This window comes from Hypanus sabinus, chromosome 7 (genome assembly GCF_030144855.1).
Source record: "Hypanus sabinus isolate sHypSab1 chromosome 7, sHypSab1.hap1, whole genome shotgun sequence".
NCBI lineage: Eukaryota > Metazoa > Chordata > Chondrichthyes > Myliobatiformes > Dasyatidae > Hypanus > Hypanus sabinus.
In genome coordinates, this window is record NC_082712.1 from 179,888,045 (window position 1) to 179,908,249 (window position 20,205).

At 44.7% G+C, this 20,205-nt stretch overlaps 1 protein-coding gene across 8 annotated transcripts in view; it reads right to left on the reverse strand.

Moving 5' to 3' along the window:
• The window catches only part of LOC132397445 (lamin tail domain-containing protein 2-like), a 99,833-nt gene that overhangs the window by 51,398 nt on the left and 28,230 nt on the right, over positions 1–20,205 (reverse strand). For 5 of the 8 annotated variants that reach the window (XM_059976250.1, XM_059976244.1, XM_059976245.1 and 2 more), the window contains 6 exons: positions 15,089–15,231; positions 13,496–13,684; positions 13,104–13,197; positions 10,443–10,625; positions 9,912–10,037; positions 7,296–7,397 (listed from right to left, as the gene is read on the reverse strand). In XM_059976250.1, coding sequence (XP_059832233.1) covers positions 7,296–7,397; positions 9,912–10,037; positions 10,443–10,625; positions 13,104–13,197; positions 13,496–13,683 — 693 coding nt within the window. In that variant the 5' untranslated portion in view covers position 13,684; positions 15,089–15,231. Of the gene's footprint in view, positions 1–7,295; positions 7,398–9,911; positions 10,038–10,442; positions 10,626–13,103; positions 13,198–13,495; positions 13,685–15,088; positions 15,232–15,753; positions 16,772–18,682; positions 18,772–20,205 lie in introns of those variants that run through there. The other 3 variants (XM_059976247.1, XM_059976249.1, XM_059976246.1) reach the window with 3 other exon arrangements.

Genomic DNA, 20,205 nt, shown 5'->3' on the forward strand with positions numbered 1-20,205 from the left:
GCACAACGGGCATATGCGGCGTTGTCCATGGAGGAGGAGGAGTCTGAGAATTATGAGAAAGTAAAGGAGGCCATTCTTCAGACCTATGAATTGGTACCTGAAGCGTATAGACAAAAGTTCAGAAATTTAAAGAAAGGGTGGAATCAGACGTATGCAGAGTTTGCCTATGAGAAGGGTGTGCTCTTGGATCATTGGTGTGCAGCAGAAATGGTGGAAGAAGTTTTTGACGTCTCAGGGAGTTAATGCTGATTGAGGAATTTAAAGGTTGTTATTTCAGATGATATCTGGATGTATTTGAATGAGAAACCAAATAAGTCCATCTCCGAATTTGCTAGGTTCGCAGATGAATATGCCCTAACCCACAAGACAAAGTTTTCCTCGAATAAAAGTTACCAGAGAGACCGTGGGAACGGTACAGAAAGCCCATCGGCTGAGGCAGAGATCCCGCCAGGAGCTAGTGGTAAAATTAAGGAGGAGGAAAGGCAAGACAGCAGGAGAGGTCCTGGCTTGACCTGTTTTAATTGTGGAAAGGTGGGTCATATTGCATCTAAGTGCCTTGCTCCGAGGAAGGAGGTAGGAAAAGGGAGAGCAGCAGTCCCTAAAGGATGTGTTGTGGTGATCAGTAAATCGACAAGACAGCCCCAGGTAGACAGAATACGAGAGGGGCCTGAGAAATTTATTGCAGAAGGAACCGTGTCTGTGAAAGAGGGAGACACACCAGTTCCAGTGCAGATCTGGAGAGACACGGGAGCTGAACTGTCATTGATTCGCAGTACGGTACTAGATTTTGGTCGCGAGACTGGAGAGGTAGCTTTGAGAGGCATAGGAAAAGGGACAGAAGCGGTGCCCTTGCATAGGATCATTATAAATTGTGAGCTGGTATCTGGACCAGTTGAAATAGGGGTGCGATCAGAATTCCCGAGAACTGACGTAGACCTCCTTCTGGATAACGATTTAGCTGGTGGTGACGTTTGGTTGGCCATGAAGCTGATGAGCAAGCCTGTAAGTGTTGAGGACCCGCCCCTAGGTTCCAAGATCTATCCCTCATGCGTGACTACTCGCAGCATGTCGAGAAAGGCAGCTGAGAACGAGACCAGTTTAAATCAGGCCAGTATCGATTTGGCCGAGACGTTTTTACCTACACTGTACCAAGAGGAGTTAGAGGGTGGTAAAACAGAGAATAGGAAAGTGAAAGAGAGTAAGGGAGAGGAGGTAGACCTGCCCTTAGCCAGGAGGAAATTTATAGAGGCACGGAGTAAAGATGAGAAACAGATAAGGCTGTTAAAAGGTCCAGGGTTGGACATGGATGATCTGTCTGGTTTGGCAGAACTGTTTGAAGAAATTGAAAATTCTAAAGGTGTTCCTGATAATGAAATGAGGGCAGTCCTAGATGAAAAGGATGCCATTACTTTGAAGAAGTCTGCTGGGTTGGCAGATGAGGTTGTTTCAGCCCGCGGGGTTGAGTTTACTCCGGAAGGGAGTTGCCCAGAGAGGAACTGGGAGGATCAGGGGAACTTAGAATTTGAAAAGGGTACGGGTATTGAAAGCCTGGAAGAGGCAGATGTCCCGTTTGAGTATGTTCAAGATGTGGATGCATGTGGTACTGAACCTAGTAATGGAGCTCAGAAAAAGTCTGAGGTATTTGATTCAGTTGAAAAGGAATGCAGTCCTTATGGGTCAGATGGACTTGATTCAGTGAAGAAAGGGTTAACCTTGGTAATAGTGGGAAGTGAGAATTCCCAGTTGTTTGTGTTCGAAGGTGTGTTAAAAGTTAGTGAGGAGATAAAAGGTGGTGAGGTGAATATTAGTATTGAAGGGAAAGGGAAAAGTGTAGTTCCTAAATTGAATGAAGCAAATTTAAAGTCTGGATTGATGTCAGAAGCAGTAACAAGGCTACAGAGACAATGGCTTGTTAACACGGTGCCTGCGAATCAATTACAGGTTGATTTGGAATGTAAAGGTGCCCCACATGCTATTGTTATTCAAGAGTGTGCTGTGAAGAGGCAGAATCTGAAATGTTGTTTGGACAAAGAGGGATCGCTTGCAGAGTTTAAACTGAAAACTAATAGCATGAAGGGTCCTGAAGATAAAATTAACAACTTGCTTCAAAATGTTGCTTCAAAATAAAGAATTGTGTGGAAATTCGGTAAATGGGCTAAGCTTGGAACACATTGTTGATAAAATAACTCCTATGAAAGGAGCATGCGAAAGCCTATTCCACACTGGTATACAAGCTAACCACGTGGGAGTTAACTGGAAAAGGGGCGAGGGTTGACGGGATGCCATTTTAAATAACAGGATCTGGTTTTAAGGGATTTCGACAAAGCATGTGAATAATAAAGATAACACCATGGAAGATTGACTGTTAAGTTTGAAAGTAACATAAAGATTAGCATTTGCATGAACTTTTGTTATATACACGTAAACTAAGATCACAACTCTTTAGTTTTTGTTTGCTGAAGGAAAGGAATAAAAAATAGGTGGTTATTAAATTGGAGTCTGATGCTACAAGAATTTATTAAGGTACAAGATGTTAAGATATTAAAGGGAGTAACAATGTAATCGCTAACGGTTTAGATGCTGAATTGAATGTATTAATGTATTAGTGAATTGAATGTATGATGTATTACTCTGTAGTGAAAAAAAAACTCTTTTGTATTGTGTTAGATTCTGAAATCCTGTAAGAGTCTATTAATTCATTTTTACCAGTGGTAAAAATCTTAGAAGGAAGGGGGTGTTACGAATGTGCCGCAACTCTGAGGGGCCGAAAGGTACAAAGTCGCCCCCTCCTTTTTGAGAATCGCAAGATCGCTATTAATTCGGGTCTGGGACCAAGGAAATGAGAGGGAGACACGTAGAATCCACAAGGTTTGGAATGTGTCCTGGCCTCAGTGAAACAAAGCCACTGATAACGGCCATTTCCTCTTGGAGATGGAATTGTGTATTGAGCACTGTACTATTCATTGAAGCCCCTCAGGGGACGACCAGAGTGGGCTGGTTGAGGGATTGCATCCCAACCTGATTGACATCTGAGACCCCATGAGTAAGGATAAAAGAGGGTCTGGGGAACAACCCCTTCAGACGCACCAGGAGAAACGCTGGAAATCCAGTGACAGCGTTTTATAGCCAACGCCGGTGAGGGCTTGTGTGCGTCCTCCCTTGCCAGGGTGGTGGGCTCATCAAGGAAGAATGGCTTAGCTAAAGGAGAGGCCACAAGTCAATGGCCACACCAATGGGACTCCTGATGGATCAAAATCATAAAAGGAAAGCCTGCAAGTTTCTCCAAATCTCTCTCTCTCTCTCCAACCATTGCAACACAGCGGTCCCCAAAGGCTGCAGCCTGCATGAACTGAGTGAACTTTATATTTCCATCGGACAATACATTATCCCCTAGACAACGATAGAGCTTATTTCTTATTGATTATTATTATACCCGCACTTTTATATTTAGTATTGACGACGTATATTATCTGTATGTTTGCATTGATATTATTTTTGTGTATTTTTACTAATAAATACTGTTAAAAATCGTATCATCAGACTTCAACGGACCTCTCTATCTTTTCTGGTAAGTGACCCAGTTATGGGGTTCGTAACAACTCAGGAAGTGGTGAGTGCGTGGAATGAACTGCTGGCAACGATGGTGGAGGCCGATATGATAGGGTCTTCTAAGAGGCTTTTAAATCAGTACATGGAGCCTATTAAAATAGGGGGTAAGCCCAGTAATTTCTGAGGTAGAGACATGTTCGGCACAACTTTGTGGGCCAAAGGGCCTGCATTGTGCTGTAGATTTTCGATGTTTCTATGTGTAAATTGTGAATCTATTTCTTTTAGAGCAATGACCTCTCCTCTTAGCACTTCATACTGATCTGTTGACTATGCGTGTGTATTGCACTCTCTTTCTGTCTTACTCGCTGCAATGTGAATACACCAGTTAAAGCCATATCCTGTGTGCATGCTTTTCTTTTATATATATAGAGTAGTGCACAGACTCAACAAAGACCATCTCACACACCTCCGGAGCTCAGCGTAGTCCACCATGAAATCACAGCCATACTGCCTAGGTCAGGCTACCCCTCCAAACTTAGTTGGCAGAGAAGAATGGCACTTGTGTGATGCCAGCAGTCACTGAGTGAGATGCAGAAGCCAGTGGCTGCAAATGGAGATGAAGTTCATAGTTCCACAATCTCTAAGGCCTTGCACAAAAAGAGTATTTATTGAAGAGTCGCAAGGAAGTAGTAGTAGGCCTCCGTTAGTCTCGATAGACCATGGGTTTGCACCTTGGAAAGTTTCCAGGGCGCAAGGCTGGGCAAGGTTTTTATTTATGGAAGACCGGCAGCTGCCCAAGCTGCAAGTCTCCCCTCTCCACACCACCAATGTTGTCCGAGAGAAGGGCATTAGGACCCATACAGCTTGGCACCGGTGTCGTCGCAGAGCAATGTGTCGTTTAGTGCCTTGCTCAAGGACACACACGCAAGCCTCAGCCGTGGCTCGAACTAGCAACCTACAGATAACTAGACGAATGTCAACCACTTGGCCACACACCAACATTTGCAAGGAAGAAGCCCTGGCTAAAAAAAAGCATATCCTATCCCGTAAAGACTTTGCAAAGTGTCACTGAGAAAATGCTGTAAAGATATGTAAGAAGGTCTTGTGATCGCATGAGACTCAGGTGGAACATTTTGGCCTCAACCCTAAGTGGTACATGTGATGTAGTAACATCATCCCTACTGTAAGTATGGTGTAGGGAGTATCATGCTTTAGGGATGCTTTTCAACGGGAGGGCTGGAAATCTGGTCAGGATTTCATTGAAGGGAAGTTGAATACTGCTAAATACAATGAGATCTTGGTTAAAAACCTGCTAAACTATGACAGAAAGCTTAAACTGCGGAGGAAGTATGTCTTTCAGCAAAACAGTGGCCCAAAGCACACTGCCGGAGTAACCATGGAATGGCTTCAAATGAAGAAAATTTATATCCTTGTGTGGCCCATTCAGAATCCTGACCTTAATCCATTCAAACATCTCGGCAAGATCTCAAGATTGCAGTCCATCGCCACTCCCCAACTAACCTGGCAAAACTTGAACAATTTTGCAAAGAAGAATGGGAAAATCTTGCTCCATCATGTGGTACAAAGCTAATAGAGATTTATCTAAAAAGACAACTGGCTGTAATATCTGCAAGAGGTGGTTCAACTGAGCAAAGGGGGGAGTGAGTACTTTTGAACTGCTGACATTTCAATTTTTGAATTTTTAGTTTTTCATGCTTTATAATTTCCCCTGATTTTGAGTTTTACTGTGAAAAAAAGAAACGTGATTCGCAAATAAAAATTCTTAGTTAAGTTGATCAAAATCCCTTGTAATACTCAATATATATAAACGAAGGGTGGGGAATGAGTACATTTTCAAGACACTGCAATTACAAAAGGTAGCTTATATATATTGATTGTCTGTCCATAAAGAGACACTAGGCACAGGAGTGTCTGTACATAAGGTGACTGACAGGAAATGATAAAGTAGTGGTGGTTGGGGGTGCGGAGGGTTGGGTTGTGGAGGTGTTGATCAGCTTTACTGCTTGGGGAAAGGAACTTTTTGAGTCAGGTGATCCTGGTGTAAATGTTATGTAGCCTCCTCTCTGATGGGAGTGGGACAAACAGTCTGATCCTGCATGATGTTACTGGCCCTTTTCCGGCACCTTTCTGTCTATATGTCTTTGATGATGGATAGGCATGTGTCGGTGATGAGTTGGGCAGTTTTGACTTCCCATTTGAAAGCCTTCCTGTCCACCACAGTGCATCTTCTGCACCATGCAGTGATGCAGCTTGTTAGGATACTCTCTGCTGTGAAGATTGCACAGCAGCATGCAGAGCCCGGTCAGTGCTCTGGAGTCTGGGAGACACCCCACTCCTCTACCCCATAACAGAGGACCCAGTGATATCTGGGAATATGTGGCTATATTGCATTAGAGTTTGAGGAGATTTTGTATGTTACCAAAGACTACTGTGGAATGCACTCTGGACTGGCTGTATCAGCACTGGGAGTGGTACTTCACAGGAATCTAGACTTCACCCTTCACGAGCACAACCTTCTCAACCAACTTCAAGAGGTGTTGCCTCAAGAAAGCAGACCCTTACTAGAGGACCTGCCATCTTCTCATTATTAACAATGCGGAGGACTACAAATTATAGGAGCAGAATTATGCCATTTAGCCCATTGAGTTTGCTCCACCATTCCATCATGGCTGATTTATTAAACTTCTCAACCCATTCTCCTGCCTTCTCCCTGCAACAAGTCACTGGGTATATTCAAAATAGAGCTTGATACACCAATGTTTACAGGGAGAAGGTAACCATGGTGGAGCATCCTCAATGTGCTCTACAGTTTGATTCTGCTCTTACGTCTTATGGTCTTAAAACAAGAAATCTTATAGGTGGATAAGATGATGAGAGGCATTGATCATGTGGACAGCCAGAGGCTTTCCCAGGGCTGAAGTGGCTAACGCAAGGGGGCATAGTTTTAAAGTGCTTGGAAGTAGGTCCAAGGTGGATATTAGAGGCAAGTTTTCCACACAGAGTGGAGGATGTGTGGAATGCACTGCCAGAGATGGTGGTAGAGGCAGATGGAACAGGATCTTTTATGAGACTTTTAAACAGGTAATGGAGCTTAGAAAAATAGAAGGCTATGTGATAGGGGAATTCTAGGCCGATTCTAGAGTAGGTTGCATGGTCGGCACAACATTGTGGCTCGAAGGGCCTGCAATGTGCTGTAGATTTCAATGTCCTATGTTCTATGTCTTCTGTGTTGGTAGTAAGTACAGGAATGGAAGACACTGTTTAAACAGAGAGGGACGCCCAAGCATCAGTAGGCAACTGTAGGGGGTTGTCTTTAACTGAAAGGGGTATGAATGTGAAGACCCAGTATATAATGAAGATGATGATGATGAATGGGGAATGCTGGTTTTGATGCCAATTTACAGGGTGTTGGTGAGGCTATAAAGCACAAGAACAGAAGTAGGCCAATTACACTCACTTCTGCCCCCTGACACTCGAGTTTCTGCTGGAGCACTGTGTACTGCTGCGGCCTCCATACCTCTGGAATGGCATGCTTATGTTGGAGGTGGTGTACAGGAGGGTCACTCACTGCTTCCTGGGGAGGTGTTGTTCAGCACAGAGTGGTCATACAGGTTGGACCAAAGAGGGTGGCACGGTGGTGTAATAGTAAAGGTAAGACTGCAGCAGCCGTAATAGTGGATCAATTCCTTCTGCTACAGTGGCCGGGTGCAGTTTCACTGACTAACCTGACACCTTTGCTCCAGGGCTCGGAGATAGTACTGATTGCAGCTGCGCTCCTGCTCAAGTGTCTCCTCCAGCGTCCGACACTGTGACTCCTCACACCAGACCTGCAAGACCAAAGGGTGAAGGCTGAGGTATTTATCTGCATGGGGGTTAGTGTCAAAGAGTCCTACAACACAAGGATCTGTTCTGGGACCTCTACTTTTCGTGATTTTTATTAACGACCTGGATGTGGGGGTAGAAAGGTGGGTTGGCAAGTTTGCAGACGACACAAAGGTGGTGGTGTTGTGGATAGCATAGAGGATTGTCGAAGATTGTAGAGAGACATTGATAGGATGCAGAAGTGGGCTGAGAAGTGGCAGATGGAGTTCAACCCGGAGAAGTGTGAGGTGGTACACTTTGGAAGGACAAACTCCAAGGCAGAGTACAAAGTAAGTGGCAGGATACTTGGTAGTGTGGAGGAGTAGAGGGATCTGGGGATACATGTGCACAGATCCTTGAAAGTTGCCTCACAGATAGATAGGGTAGTTAAGAAAGCTTATGGGGTGTTAGCTTTCAAAGTCAAGGGATAGAGTTTAAGAGTTGTGAGGTAATGATGCAGCTCTATAAAACTCTGGTTAGGCCACACTTGGAGTACTGTGTCCAGTTCTGGTCGCCTCACTATAGGAAAGATGTGGAAGCATTGGAAAGGGTACAGAGGAGATTTACTGGATGCTGCCTAGCTTAGAGAGTATGGATTATGATCAGAGATTAAGGGAGCTAGGGCTTTACTCTTTGGAAAGAAGGAGGATGAGAGGAGACATGATAGAGGTGTACAAGATAGTAAGAGGAAAAGAGAGTGGACAGTCAGCACCTCTTCCCCAGGGCACCACTGCTCAATACAAGAGGACATGGCTTTAAGGTATGGGGTGGAAAGTTCAAGGGGGATATTACAGGAAGGTTTTTTTTTACTCAGAGAGTGGTTCGTGCGTGGAATGCACTGCCTGGGTCAGTGGTGGATACAGATACACTAGTGAAATCTAAGAGACTACTAGACAGGTATATGGAGGAATTTAAGGTGGGGGGATATATGGGAGGCAGGGTTTAAGGGTCAGCACAACATTGTGGGCCAAAGGGCCTATACTGTACTATTCTATGTTCTATTGGCATTCTCTCTTGCAATCTGACACCAATCTGACACCAACCTGATTTTGCCAATCCCCTTGCACAATGAAGTCCTCCATTACATTACCCTTATTATATTTCCAGCTCCCTTTTGTAATCTCAACCCCACATCTTGTTTCATGCAATGGTTTTGTCACTCTTGCAGTTTAACACCACCCACAAAAACTCAACATTCCTGACCCTACGCCACCTCTTTCTAAAGATGTAATCCATCTCTTACTAACAGAACCATGCCACTGCCTGTGCCTTCCTGCCTGTCCTTTTAATACAAAGTATGGCCTTTGAGGTTAAACTCCCAACTATGGCCTTCTTTCAGGCACAACTCAGTGATGCCCACAACGTCATACCGACCAATCTCTAATTGTGCCACGAGTTTGTAAACCTTATTCCAAATTAAGTATTTAAATATTTAAAATATTTATAAACATTTAAATATAGCACCTTCAGTCCTGCGTTCTTCACCTTTTTAAATTTTGCCTCTGTGGTACAATTTAACTCTTTGCATTCTGTATTTATACCCAATCACAGAGTTGTCCTTCATTACATTCATGTTATATCTGTCATCCTGTTGGCTCATCCTCAGCGCTCTCATACTGGTTCCCATCCCCCTGCCATATTAGTTTAAAATATTCTCAACAGCTCTAGTAAACCTGCATGTAACCTGTCCCTTTTGTACAGGTCACACCTGCCCCAGAAGAGGTCTCAATTGTTCAGAAATCTGAATCCCTGCCCCCGCTCCAATTTTTCAGCCACACATTTATCTGCCACCCCATTCCATTCCTATTCTCACTATGTGGCACAGGCAGCAATCCCGAGATTACCACCCTTGAAGTCCTGCTTCTCGGCTTCCTTCCTAACTCCCTGCATTCTTTTTTCAGGATCTCATCCCTTTTTCTATCTATGCCATTGGCATAACTCTGACTGCTCACCTTCCCTTTTCAGGATATTGTGGACACATCCAGAAACATCGCAGAGCCTGGCACCTGGGAGGCAAACTACCATCAATGTTTTCTTTTTGCATCCATAGAATCACCTATCTGTCCCCCTGACTATAGAGCATGCAATAACTGCTGCCATCATCTTCTTCTGTTTCCTACCCTTTTGAGCCACAGGGCCAGACTCAGTGCCAGAGGAATGGTCTCTGTTGATAGGCCATCTCCCCCAGCAATTCTCAAAATGGAGTACTTATTGCTGAGGGGGACAGCCACTATCTGCCAATCTCCCTTTTCTTTCATGACAGTCACTCATTTGTCTGTCTCCTGTAGCCTTGGGGTGATTACCTGTCTATCACCTCTTCACTTTCCCAAACAGGCCAAAGGTCATCGGGCTGCAGCTCCAGTTCCTTAACACAGTCTCTAAGGTGCTGCATCTCAATGAACCTGATGCCAACCCCCTTCAGTGAGTCTGTCACCACTGCCCATCACATCGGTAGTTCCTTTGGTCACCTCGGTACCCACCTTGCACCGCAGAGCACCGACGTGGTCCCTGAGCACCTCTGAGCACCGGCAGAGCTGCTGCTGCTCGGAGAGCGCCTCCTTCAGAAGCAGCTGATTGCTCATCTGCAAGGTGTTCAGTGTCACCAGCTGATGGACAAAGGAGAGATATCGTCAAACCAGCGGACAAGGACCAGCTCTCGTGTGCAGGGCTGAGGGAGTGTTGTGGCCTCTAGAGGCTCAGTTCACTTTCTATAGACATCACCTATACGTAAGCTGTTTTTATGTCCTTTCCTGTGTGAGTTTAATTTGAAGAGCACAGTGGAAAGATTACCTCTCCATCCACTCTTTATTTCCCTAGGAACAGCAATATCTTTTCACAAGTAAGAGATCTCATTAAAAGCTTCAAAGAAAGTTTCCATCTCGGGTGATTTTTGAGAAGTTGCTTAACTTGCTGCATAATTCTGTGGAGCTACACAGCAAGAGCAGTAGAGGGAGTGCCCAGTGTTACTGTACAAAGCTGTACAGTGCAGAGTGAGAAACATTTCTCCGTACACTTTGATCATACGTCTGTGCGATGTTCTCCTGAAAAGCTTTCTTTTCAAATTCCACCATTGATCTCCAGCTCTCATGAATAATTTTCAAAGCCTCCTCCATGTCGTCGGTTCCCATGTGTTCCTCCAGCATCCATACTCCAAGCTTCGATCTCTCAATCTGTTCACCCATGGAGAGCAAGTCCTGTGGGCATAGAAGGACAGGAGCTGGTAAGCATTCTCCCAGAACAGGCTGGCCCAGAACCTCCTTTCCTCTTCTATATACACCATAAGACATTAGGCCATTCAGCCCATCGAGTCTGCTCCACCATTCCATCATGGCTGATTCATTATCCCTCTCAACCCCATTCTCCTGGTAACCTTTGACACTCTAGCTCATCAAGAACCCATCAGCCCCCACTTTAAATATACTCAATGACTTGGCCTCCACACCGTCTGTGGTAATGAATTCCATAGATTCACTACCTTCTGGCACTCACCCACAATAGAAATATCCTCTCCATGTCAACATACACAAAGTGCTGGAGGAACTCACCAAGTCAGGCAGCATCTATTGTCATTACAAGACCTGTTAAAGGATCCCGGCCCAAAATGTCGGCAGTTCTTGTCCATAGATGCTGCCTGACCTGCTGAATTTGTCCAACATTTTGTGTGGACTTCCAGCATCTGTAGACTTCAGGTTAATGAACCAACATTGCAGGCTGAGGCCCTTCTTCAGGACTAGAAAAGATGGGGGTAGATGCCAGAATAAGAAGGTGGGAAAGGGGAAAGAGGGCAAGCCAGAAGGTGAAGCCAGGTGGGTGGGAAAAGTAAAAGGCTGAAGAGGAAGGAATCTGATGGGAGAGTGAACCGTAGGAGAAAAAGGAAGGAGGGCCATCAGGGGGAGGTGACAGGCAGGTCGGGAGAAAAGGTAAGAGGCAAAAGTGGGGAATAGAAGAAGAGGGGAGGGGGAAGAGGATTTTTTTTCCAGAAGGTGATAGAAGATTCCAGAAGCGGCTAACTTCTGACTTTTGTACAACACAGAACAGTACAGGCCCTTCGCCCTACGTGCAGTGCTGACCTTTCAATCCCTCCTACACAACCCATCTGAGTCTCTTAAATGCCCCTAATGTATCTGTTCATCTGCATTTACAGACCCTCAGTAAATGAAGCAGCCCCATGCTGCACACAGTTAAACCAATTACACCTCTAACATTGCCAGACAAATCTCTCTCCATCACAGAGCCCAAACTCATGGTGGCAGAGTGGTACAGCAGGCAGAGTTACATTGCTACAGATGGCTGTGGAGGCCAAGTCATTGGGGATATTAAAGCGGAGGTTTATAGGTTCTTCATTAGTCAGGTTCTCACCGCCCTTCACTCAAATATTATTTAAAATCCATTATTTTTGGGAGGTGTGTCTCTGCCCCTCCCTCACTTCCCACAGGATCCCTGTCCTCTGACTCCCCCCTGTTTTCACAGTGAAAGGTTCTTTGATGCCCTGTCAAAGGTTAGGGGAGAAGGCAGAAGAATGGGGTGGAAAGGGATAATAAATTAGCACTTATAGAATGGTGAAGCAGACTTGATGGGCTGAATGTACTAAATCTGCTCCTAAGTCTTATGTTCTCACAGTTCCAGAAGCCAGCTGATAGTGTACTGGCATCAGTACTGGACTCCAGAGCGAAAGTTCCCGAGTTTGAACCCAGTCGCCACCCCCCCCCCCCCCCCACCCCACCGGGCATGCCTTCTATCCGTGCTGGGTTGAGCATCGAGCTAGTCACTCAGCCTAGTAAGAAACAAGGGTCGAGTCAGGAATGTTCATACCGTGACCCGGTTAATCCGAAAGGAGACCAGTCCAGACAAGAATGGCTGACAGCCTGTGTGACAAGCTCTGAAATGAAACAGTTCCAGGGAGCTGGGTTCAACCCCGGCCTCTGGTGCGGTCTGCTTGGAGTTTGCATGCTCTCCCTGTGACTGCATAGTTCCCCGCATGCTCCAGCTTCCTCCCACATCCCCCTGCCCCCCAAAAAATTATACTGTACTCAGTAATCTGTTATTGTTCTATCTCAATGCACCGTGTAATGATCTGAACTGTATAACAGTGTGCAAGACAAGTTTTTCACTGTAACTTGGAACATGTAACTATTATAGATCAATTTACCAAAATGCAGTTGTAAGTTGTCCCTAGTGTGTGGGTGAGGGCTGGAATTTGGGGAGAAGTTGATGGGAATGCGTGGAGACTGAATGGGCGGTTTAGACTGAGTGGTCTGAAGGTCCTGTTTCTGTGCTGTAGTCCTTACGACACCATGCCTACCCACCTTCCTGGGTTCCCCTACCAACAGCAGTCTGGGGTCAACACCAAACAGAAGCTCTGCCAGACCAACCAGCTACACACTGTGACAACAGGAGGAGTCTGAGGATAGGGATCCTGTGGAGAAAGAGGGAGGGGCAGTAACACTAGAGACCCACAAAAGGAATGGACTTTATGGAGTGTTTGAGTGAAGGCTGGGGAAGTTGGGGTGAGCTCTGGGCAGGACAAAGGGAATGAACAGTTGATGCTTCAGGCTGAGACTCTTCACCAGAATTGGAAAGAGGGAAGGAGCCAGAATAAGGAGGTGGGGTGGAGGGGAAGGAATACAAGCTGGCAGGTGATAGCTGAGACCAAGTGAGGAGGAAGCCAGTACCTGGGTGTGCCGCGCTTCCTCTCTCTCCATTTGCTGGGTCAGCCATTGGACAACTTCATGGAGTCGGGCATTCAGCACTGCCTCTTCCTCATACCTGACCCAAAAGAATGTTCCAGAAAGTTAGTAAACTTCTCCTGCTCATAACGATTAACCACTGTGTCAGCTGTGGGAGAGGTGGTACTCAGGGAGGGTCACACTGTAGGAAGATGGTGTGTCACAGTTTGGTCTGACCATTCTCTTGCCCATCCCAGACTTACTACACCAACCACCTCTCCTAATCCCTTTCCTTACAATCCCCACCTCGCCCCCCCATGCCCCACTGGGAACCACGGGATGTGGAGTTAAGCATTACCCTCGTGCCCCAACCCTCATTTCGGCCAGTTGGCTCTCACATCATCTGCAGCTCCACAAGTCTGGTCTTCACCGCTTGAACTTCAGACCACAGCCATTCCGTTTGGGCCAAAGGATGCTTCACTGGGTATCGGGCAGACAGAACCTGCAACTCCCTCTCCTTCAGCAGCTCCCTCTTCATCCTCACCTGCTGGCTCTTCCACTCCAGTGCTCTGATGAGCAAGGGCATCCTGTTAATAACAGAATGTTAGGGCAGACAGTAGCAAAAACTGACAAGGGGCTAAAAATAAGTATATTTAAAGCAAAGGTTAATAGGTTCTTGATTAGTCAGGGGTAATTTAACCTTGTAGTGTGTAGAGATTCCTTCTGTCAGACTTGAAGTAATGAGAGCAGCTTTGGACCCCTTTTCTAAGAAAAGATGTGCTGCATTGGAGAGGGTCCAGAGAAGGTTCACAAGAATCATTCTGGGAATTAAACATCGAAACATGAGAAGTGTTTGATGGCTCTGGGCCTGTACCTACTGGAGTTTAGGAAAATGAGGGAGGAATCATTGAAACCTATTGAATATTGAAAGGCCTAGATAGATTGGACACGAAGAGCATATTTCCAATCATGGGGGAGTCTAGGACCTGAGGTTACGGCCTCAGAATACAAAATTTAGAATTGAGATGAGAAGGAATTTAATCAGAGGGCGGTGGAACTGTGGAAATCATTGCCACAGATGTCTGTGAATGCCAAGTCATTGAGTATACTTAAAATGGAGGTTGACAGTTTCTCGATTAGTCAGGGTATCAAAAGCTACAGGGAGAAGGCAGTAGAATGGGGTTGAGTTGGATAATAAATCAGCCATAGGTGGAGTCAAATGGTCTAACAGGTCAAATGGTCTAATTCTGCTCCTAGGTCTTACTGAGGTAAGTGAATCTCTGGAATTGAGTCCCTGGTAGTGGCGAAGCCAGGATGTTGGATATATTCAAGGTGGAGGGAGGTAAATATTTGATAGATCAACAGTGAGGGTGATGGGGAACAGAATACTTGGCCAGTGTAGGTCAGCCATGATCACATTGAATGTTCAGACTGGCTTGAGGGATTGAGTGGCTCTTGTTTATTGTGTCATTGTGGCACAAGACAGCAGCAACTCCCCCAAAGGGAGCCCCATATACAGTGACAGATGTCGCCTGTCATACAGGTCTACTCTGCCCAGGGGGAGACATGGAACCTCAGCCTGGACTGACTGTATGTCATGTTGTGAGCCCTCGTCCTCCACGTCCCTCCAGGAGAAATAATTACTCTATGTAGTGTGAGTGGTGTCTGATGGTGTCTGAGAACATGCCCCTCAATCTCCTCACTCCCTCCAACCTCAATGTCACTCAGCTGTGAGGGGCTGAGACTCAACAACTTGATGCAGTGTAGGTCTGAAGTTGAAAGCAAATTTCTTATCAAAGACATACTATTTCTCATCATATTCAACCCGGAGATTCATTTTCTCGTACGCAGTCACAGTAAGTACAAAGAAACACAATAGAATCAATGGAAGGTGGCACACAACAGGATGGACAAACAACCAATGTGCAAAAGGCAACAAACTGTGCAAATAAAAAAGGAAAAACAATAAATAAAAATAATAACAACCTTACCTTTCCTGGCAGAACAAGGCCAGTAGATTAGTGAGGTCACTGGCCGATGTGTCTGTGATGGAATGGTGGAGGTGCTGGTTGACACCGCCTGGTGTCTCCTCTCTGCTCTCCCTCTGTACTGGGGGTGGGTTAGACCTGTAGCACTGTGAGTCAGAGAAAGAGGATGGTGTGAAGATGCCAGTGTTCCCGATTACAGATATCTCCCCACTCCAACCCCCTCCCGGGGACAAAACCCCAGCTCCACTTCTCCCCCAAATCCAGACTCTGGAAGCACCTTCTCCTGAAGGAGCAAATATTCCACAGTAGCATAGTGGTTAGTGTAACACTTTACAGTGCTGGCAAACAAGGTTCAATTACTGCCACCGTCTGTGAGGAGTTTGTACTTTCTCTCCATGACTACAGAGGCTTCCTCCCTCATTCCAAAGACATACAGGTTGGGGTTAGTAAGCTGTGGGCATGCTACATTGGCGCCAGAAACATGGCAACACTTGTGGGCTGCCCTCAGCACTTCTTGAGGATGTGACTAAACACATTGATGAAGGAAGAGCAGTAGATGTCGTGTATATGGATTTCAGCAAGGCATTTGATAAGGTACCCCATGCAAGGCTTATTGAAAAAGTAAGGAGACATGGGATCCAAGGGGACATTGCTTTGTGGATCCAGACCTGGCTTGCCCACAGAAGGCAAAGAGTGGTTATAGACGGGTCATATTCTGCATGGAGGTCGGTCACCAGTGGAGTGCCTCAGGGATCTCTTCTGGGACCCTTACACTTCGTGATTTTTATAAATGACCTGGATGAGGAAGTGGAGGGATGGGTTAGTAAATTTGCTGATGACACAAAGGTTGGGGGTGTTTTGGATATTGTGGAGGGCTCTCAGAGGTTACAGCGAAACATTGATAGAATGCAAAACTGGGGTGTGAAGTGGCAGATGGAGTTCAACCCAGATAAATGTGAGGTGGTTCATTTTCGTAAGTCAAGTATGATGGCAGAATATAGTATTAATGGCAAGACCCTTGTCAGTGTGGAGGATCAGAGGGATCTTGGGGTCCCAGTCCATAGGACACTCAAAGCTGCTGCGCAGGTTGGCTGTGTGGTTAAGGTGTATGCATTGGCCTTCATCAACTGTGGGATTGAGTTTAACAGCCAAGAGGTAAATTTACAGCTGTATAGGATGCTGGTCAGACTCCACTTGGAGTACTGTGCTCATTTCTGGTCGCCTCACTACAGGAAGGATGTGGAAACCACAGAAAGGGTGCAGAGGAGATTTACAAGATGATGAGAGGCATTGATCGTGTGGATAGTCAGAGGCTTTTTCCCAGGGCTGAAATGGTTGCCACAAGAGGACACAGGTTTAAGGTGCTGGGGAGTAGGTACAGAGGAGATGTCAGGGGTAAGTTTTTTACTCAGAGAGTGGTGAGTGGGTGGAATGGGCTGCCAGCAAAGGTGGTGGAGGTGGAAACAATAGGGTCTTTTAAGAGATTCCTAGACAGGTACATGGCAGTTAGAAAAATAGAGGGCTATGGGTAACCCTAGGTAACTTCTAAAGTAAGTACATGTTCAGCACAGCATCGTGGGCCAAAGGGCCTGTACTGTGCTGTAATTTTTTTCTATATCCCTGCAGTATACTGTAGCTCTGTGACTATGACGGGAACCTTATGGGAACCATTTTCACCAAAGGTTCAACAAAACCCCCCAGCCTTAGCTAAAGTAGCTAATTTAAATTTATACCCTGTGATTAACTATTCTTTACAAATTTGTCACCAGTTCCATAATTTTTTTAATCTTAAAAAAATTTAAACTTTGTAGTTTAATTTATTGAAACTATTTTTAAACCTCCTTTGAGTAATCCAATTCTTTTATTTTGGGAAAATAAAGGTACTAATTCTTTTTTGGATCTATTTAAAGAAGATAGACTGATGCCTTTTGAACAATTAGTTGATAAATACTCTCTTTCATATTCACTTCTTACAATACCTTCAAGTTAGACATTTCTTACAAAAATATTTAAGTAATTTTCCTTGCATATTAGAGGCCAACCTGTTAGGTACTATTATGAGTATGAATCCTTTGATGAAGGGTTCCATTGGAAGAATCTATAATTTATTGTTACAATGGGATAAGTGCCCTTTCTTTACGATTAAACAAGGTTGGGAAAAGGAACTTAATTTGACTTTTATAACGTTGGACTGGATGCGGATCTTGAAGTTGGTTAACTCTTATTCAATTTGTGCTAGCCATTCATTGATTCAACTTAAAATTGTACATCGTTATTATTTGTTGAAGCAGAGATTGTCTAAAATCTTTCCTAATGTTGATAGTTATTGTGATAGATGTAAAACTGAGACAGCTATACTGACACACGTGTTTTGGTCTTGTTCTGTACTGGAATAGTTTTGGAAGTCAGTTTTTTTCTAAAATTTCTAAAGCACTTAAATTAATTTACAACCTAACAAATTAACTGTACTCTTTGGAATAATACCTCAAAATATTCGTGGTATTTCTTTGTCCAATCAACATGTTATTGAGTTTGTTACATTGATAGCTAGGAGGCCCATTCTGTTGAAGTGGAAGGATACGTCGGCTCCCACTCTGTCACAATGGTTCTCTCAAGTGATGCTATGTCTTAGTTTGGAGAAAATTAAAAGTTGACCCTTCGAACCTATGTTTGATTTTGAGAAAAGATGTGGTTCATTTGCTCGTTATTACCATTTGAGTTAATTGATAAATTTTCTCCACGAACTAATTGTAAATTTTGGTATAATTTTTTTTTGCTGGCGGTTTATGTTTATCTTTAGAAGCTTTTTGTGTGATGCATGGCTCCAGGGTTGAGCACCTAATGGGTCTTTCTTTTTCCTCACTTTTTTCTTGCTTTAGTAGTTTTTTTTTCTTTTCCTCTCTTTTTTTGTGTCACCATATTTTTCAATCCTTGTTTTTTTTCCCTTTTGAGACATTGTAAGTGTTACTTACTTCGATGTACTCTTGTATTTTGGATAATAATAATAAAAAGATTTGGAAAAAAAAACAGCCTTACCCTCTGCCCAAGGTTTGAGGGTGTCCCAGAACCCCCGACGTGTTACTGGGCAGTGAGGTCATGGAGTGATGACCCTGTTAAAACTCATCACACTCAATACTGAACCCTGGGGAGATTGCTGCTTTGGTAATATACCTCAAACTACCAAAGGCAAATGTTAGAACATCAAACTTAGGACACTGTGGTACAGTACAGGCCCTTAGTCCATGTTATTGTTCCAACCTTTTAACCTACTCTAAGATCAATATAACCCTTCCCTCCCATATAGAACTCTATTCCTCTATCTCATAAATGCCCCTAATAGCAATCTGCCTCTACCTTCACCCCGGCAGTGCATTCCACACACCCATGACTTCCTGTGTAAAAAACCTACCACTGACATCCCCCCATACTTTTTTCTAATTACCTTAAAATTATGCCTCCCCCCCTTTGTTTTAGTCATTTCTACCCCAGGAAAAAAAGTTTCTGGCTATCTATTATCTATGCCTCTTATCATCTTGTACATGTTGTGATGAATTAAAATTCAAAGTTCAAAGTAAATGTTATTATCAAAGTACATACATGTCACCATATACAACCCTAAGATTCATTTTCTTGTGGGCATACTCAATAAATCCATAACAGAATCAATGAAGACCACACCAAGAAGTCTGCAAAAGACAATAAATTATGCAAATACAAAAATAAATAAATAGTAATAATAAATAAATAAGCAATAAGTATCAATAATATGAGATGAAGAATCCTTAAAAGTGTGTTCATAGGTTGTGGGAACAGTTCAGTGATGGAGCAAGTAAAGTTGAGTGAAATTATCCCCTCTGGTTCAAAAGTCTGATAGCTATGGGGTAATAGCTGTTCCTGAACCTGGAGGTTTGAGCCATGAGGCTCCTGTACCTCCTTCCTGATAGCAGCAGTGAGAAGAGAGCATGACCAGGGTGGTGGGATTGTGGATGCTGCTTTCCAACACTCCATGTAGATGTGCTCAATGGTGGGGAGGGCTTTACCTGTGATGGACTGAGTTGAATATCCACTACTTTTTGTAGGTTTTTCCATTTAAAGGCATTGGTGTGCTGCAGCCAGACAATATACTCTCCGCCATACATCTATATGTCAAAAGTTGTATGTCAAAGTTTTATATGACATACCAAGTCATCACAAGCTCCGAAGGAAGTGGAGGTACTGCCGTGCTTTCTCAGTTATTGCCATTAAGTGTGGGGCCTACAACAGGTCTTCCAAAATAATAACACTGAGGAATTTAAAGTTGCTGACCCTCTCCACCTCTGATCATCTGAGGACTGGCCCATGAACCTCTGGTTTTCTTCTCCTGAAGTAAATAATCAGCTCCTTGGTTTTGCTGACATTGAGTGAGAGGTTGTTGTTGTGGCTCCAGTCAGCCAGATTTTCAGTCTCACCCCTGTATGCAGATTCGTCACCACCTTTGATTCAGCCTACAACAGTGGTGTCAAGAGCAAACTTGAATATGGCATTAGAGATGTGCTTAGCCACATAGTCATAAGAGTGTATGGGGTGTCAGGGAGGGATAGCACCTCTGTTGGGGGAACGTGTCGCGTCCTTTTCAGGCAGTTTGTCCACCTTTGGCCCCCACCTGGCACTCAGCTCTCACCTGTGGCTCCCCATAGCTGTTTGCATGTTTCCACACCCCGGCCAACAGCTTCGACAAGCCGGCTGAACCAGGTGAGGGTAGCCGACGGGTCTCGAACCCTCGGTGAGATAGGGAGTTGTTTATCCCAGCATGTGAAGACAGACTCTGGCGGATTGAGTGGACAAGACCAATGGAAGGTCCAATGGTCAGGAAAGCCATCTCTGCAAGCATCGTGGAATGCGTAGAGCATGACAAGACACAGAAGATGTCCTGGTCATCCACTGCACCGAGTCCCATCCCCAGCCATCTCAACTCTTGACTTGCCATTGGATCCAGATGGGAATTGGGAAGAGAGAGTGAGGCTGACTCCGCACAACTCTCCATCACTTAAATCCAAATCAAGCGCTAGTCTCAACACCATCATCATCGTCTAATGGTGTCGAGGTCTTCATCGACAACGATGGACGAACAACCAATCAAT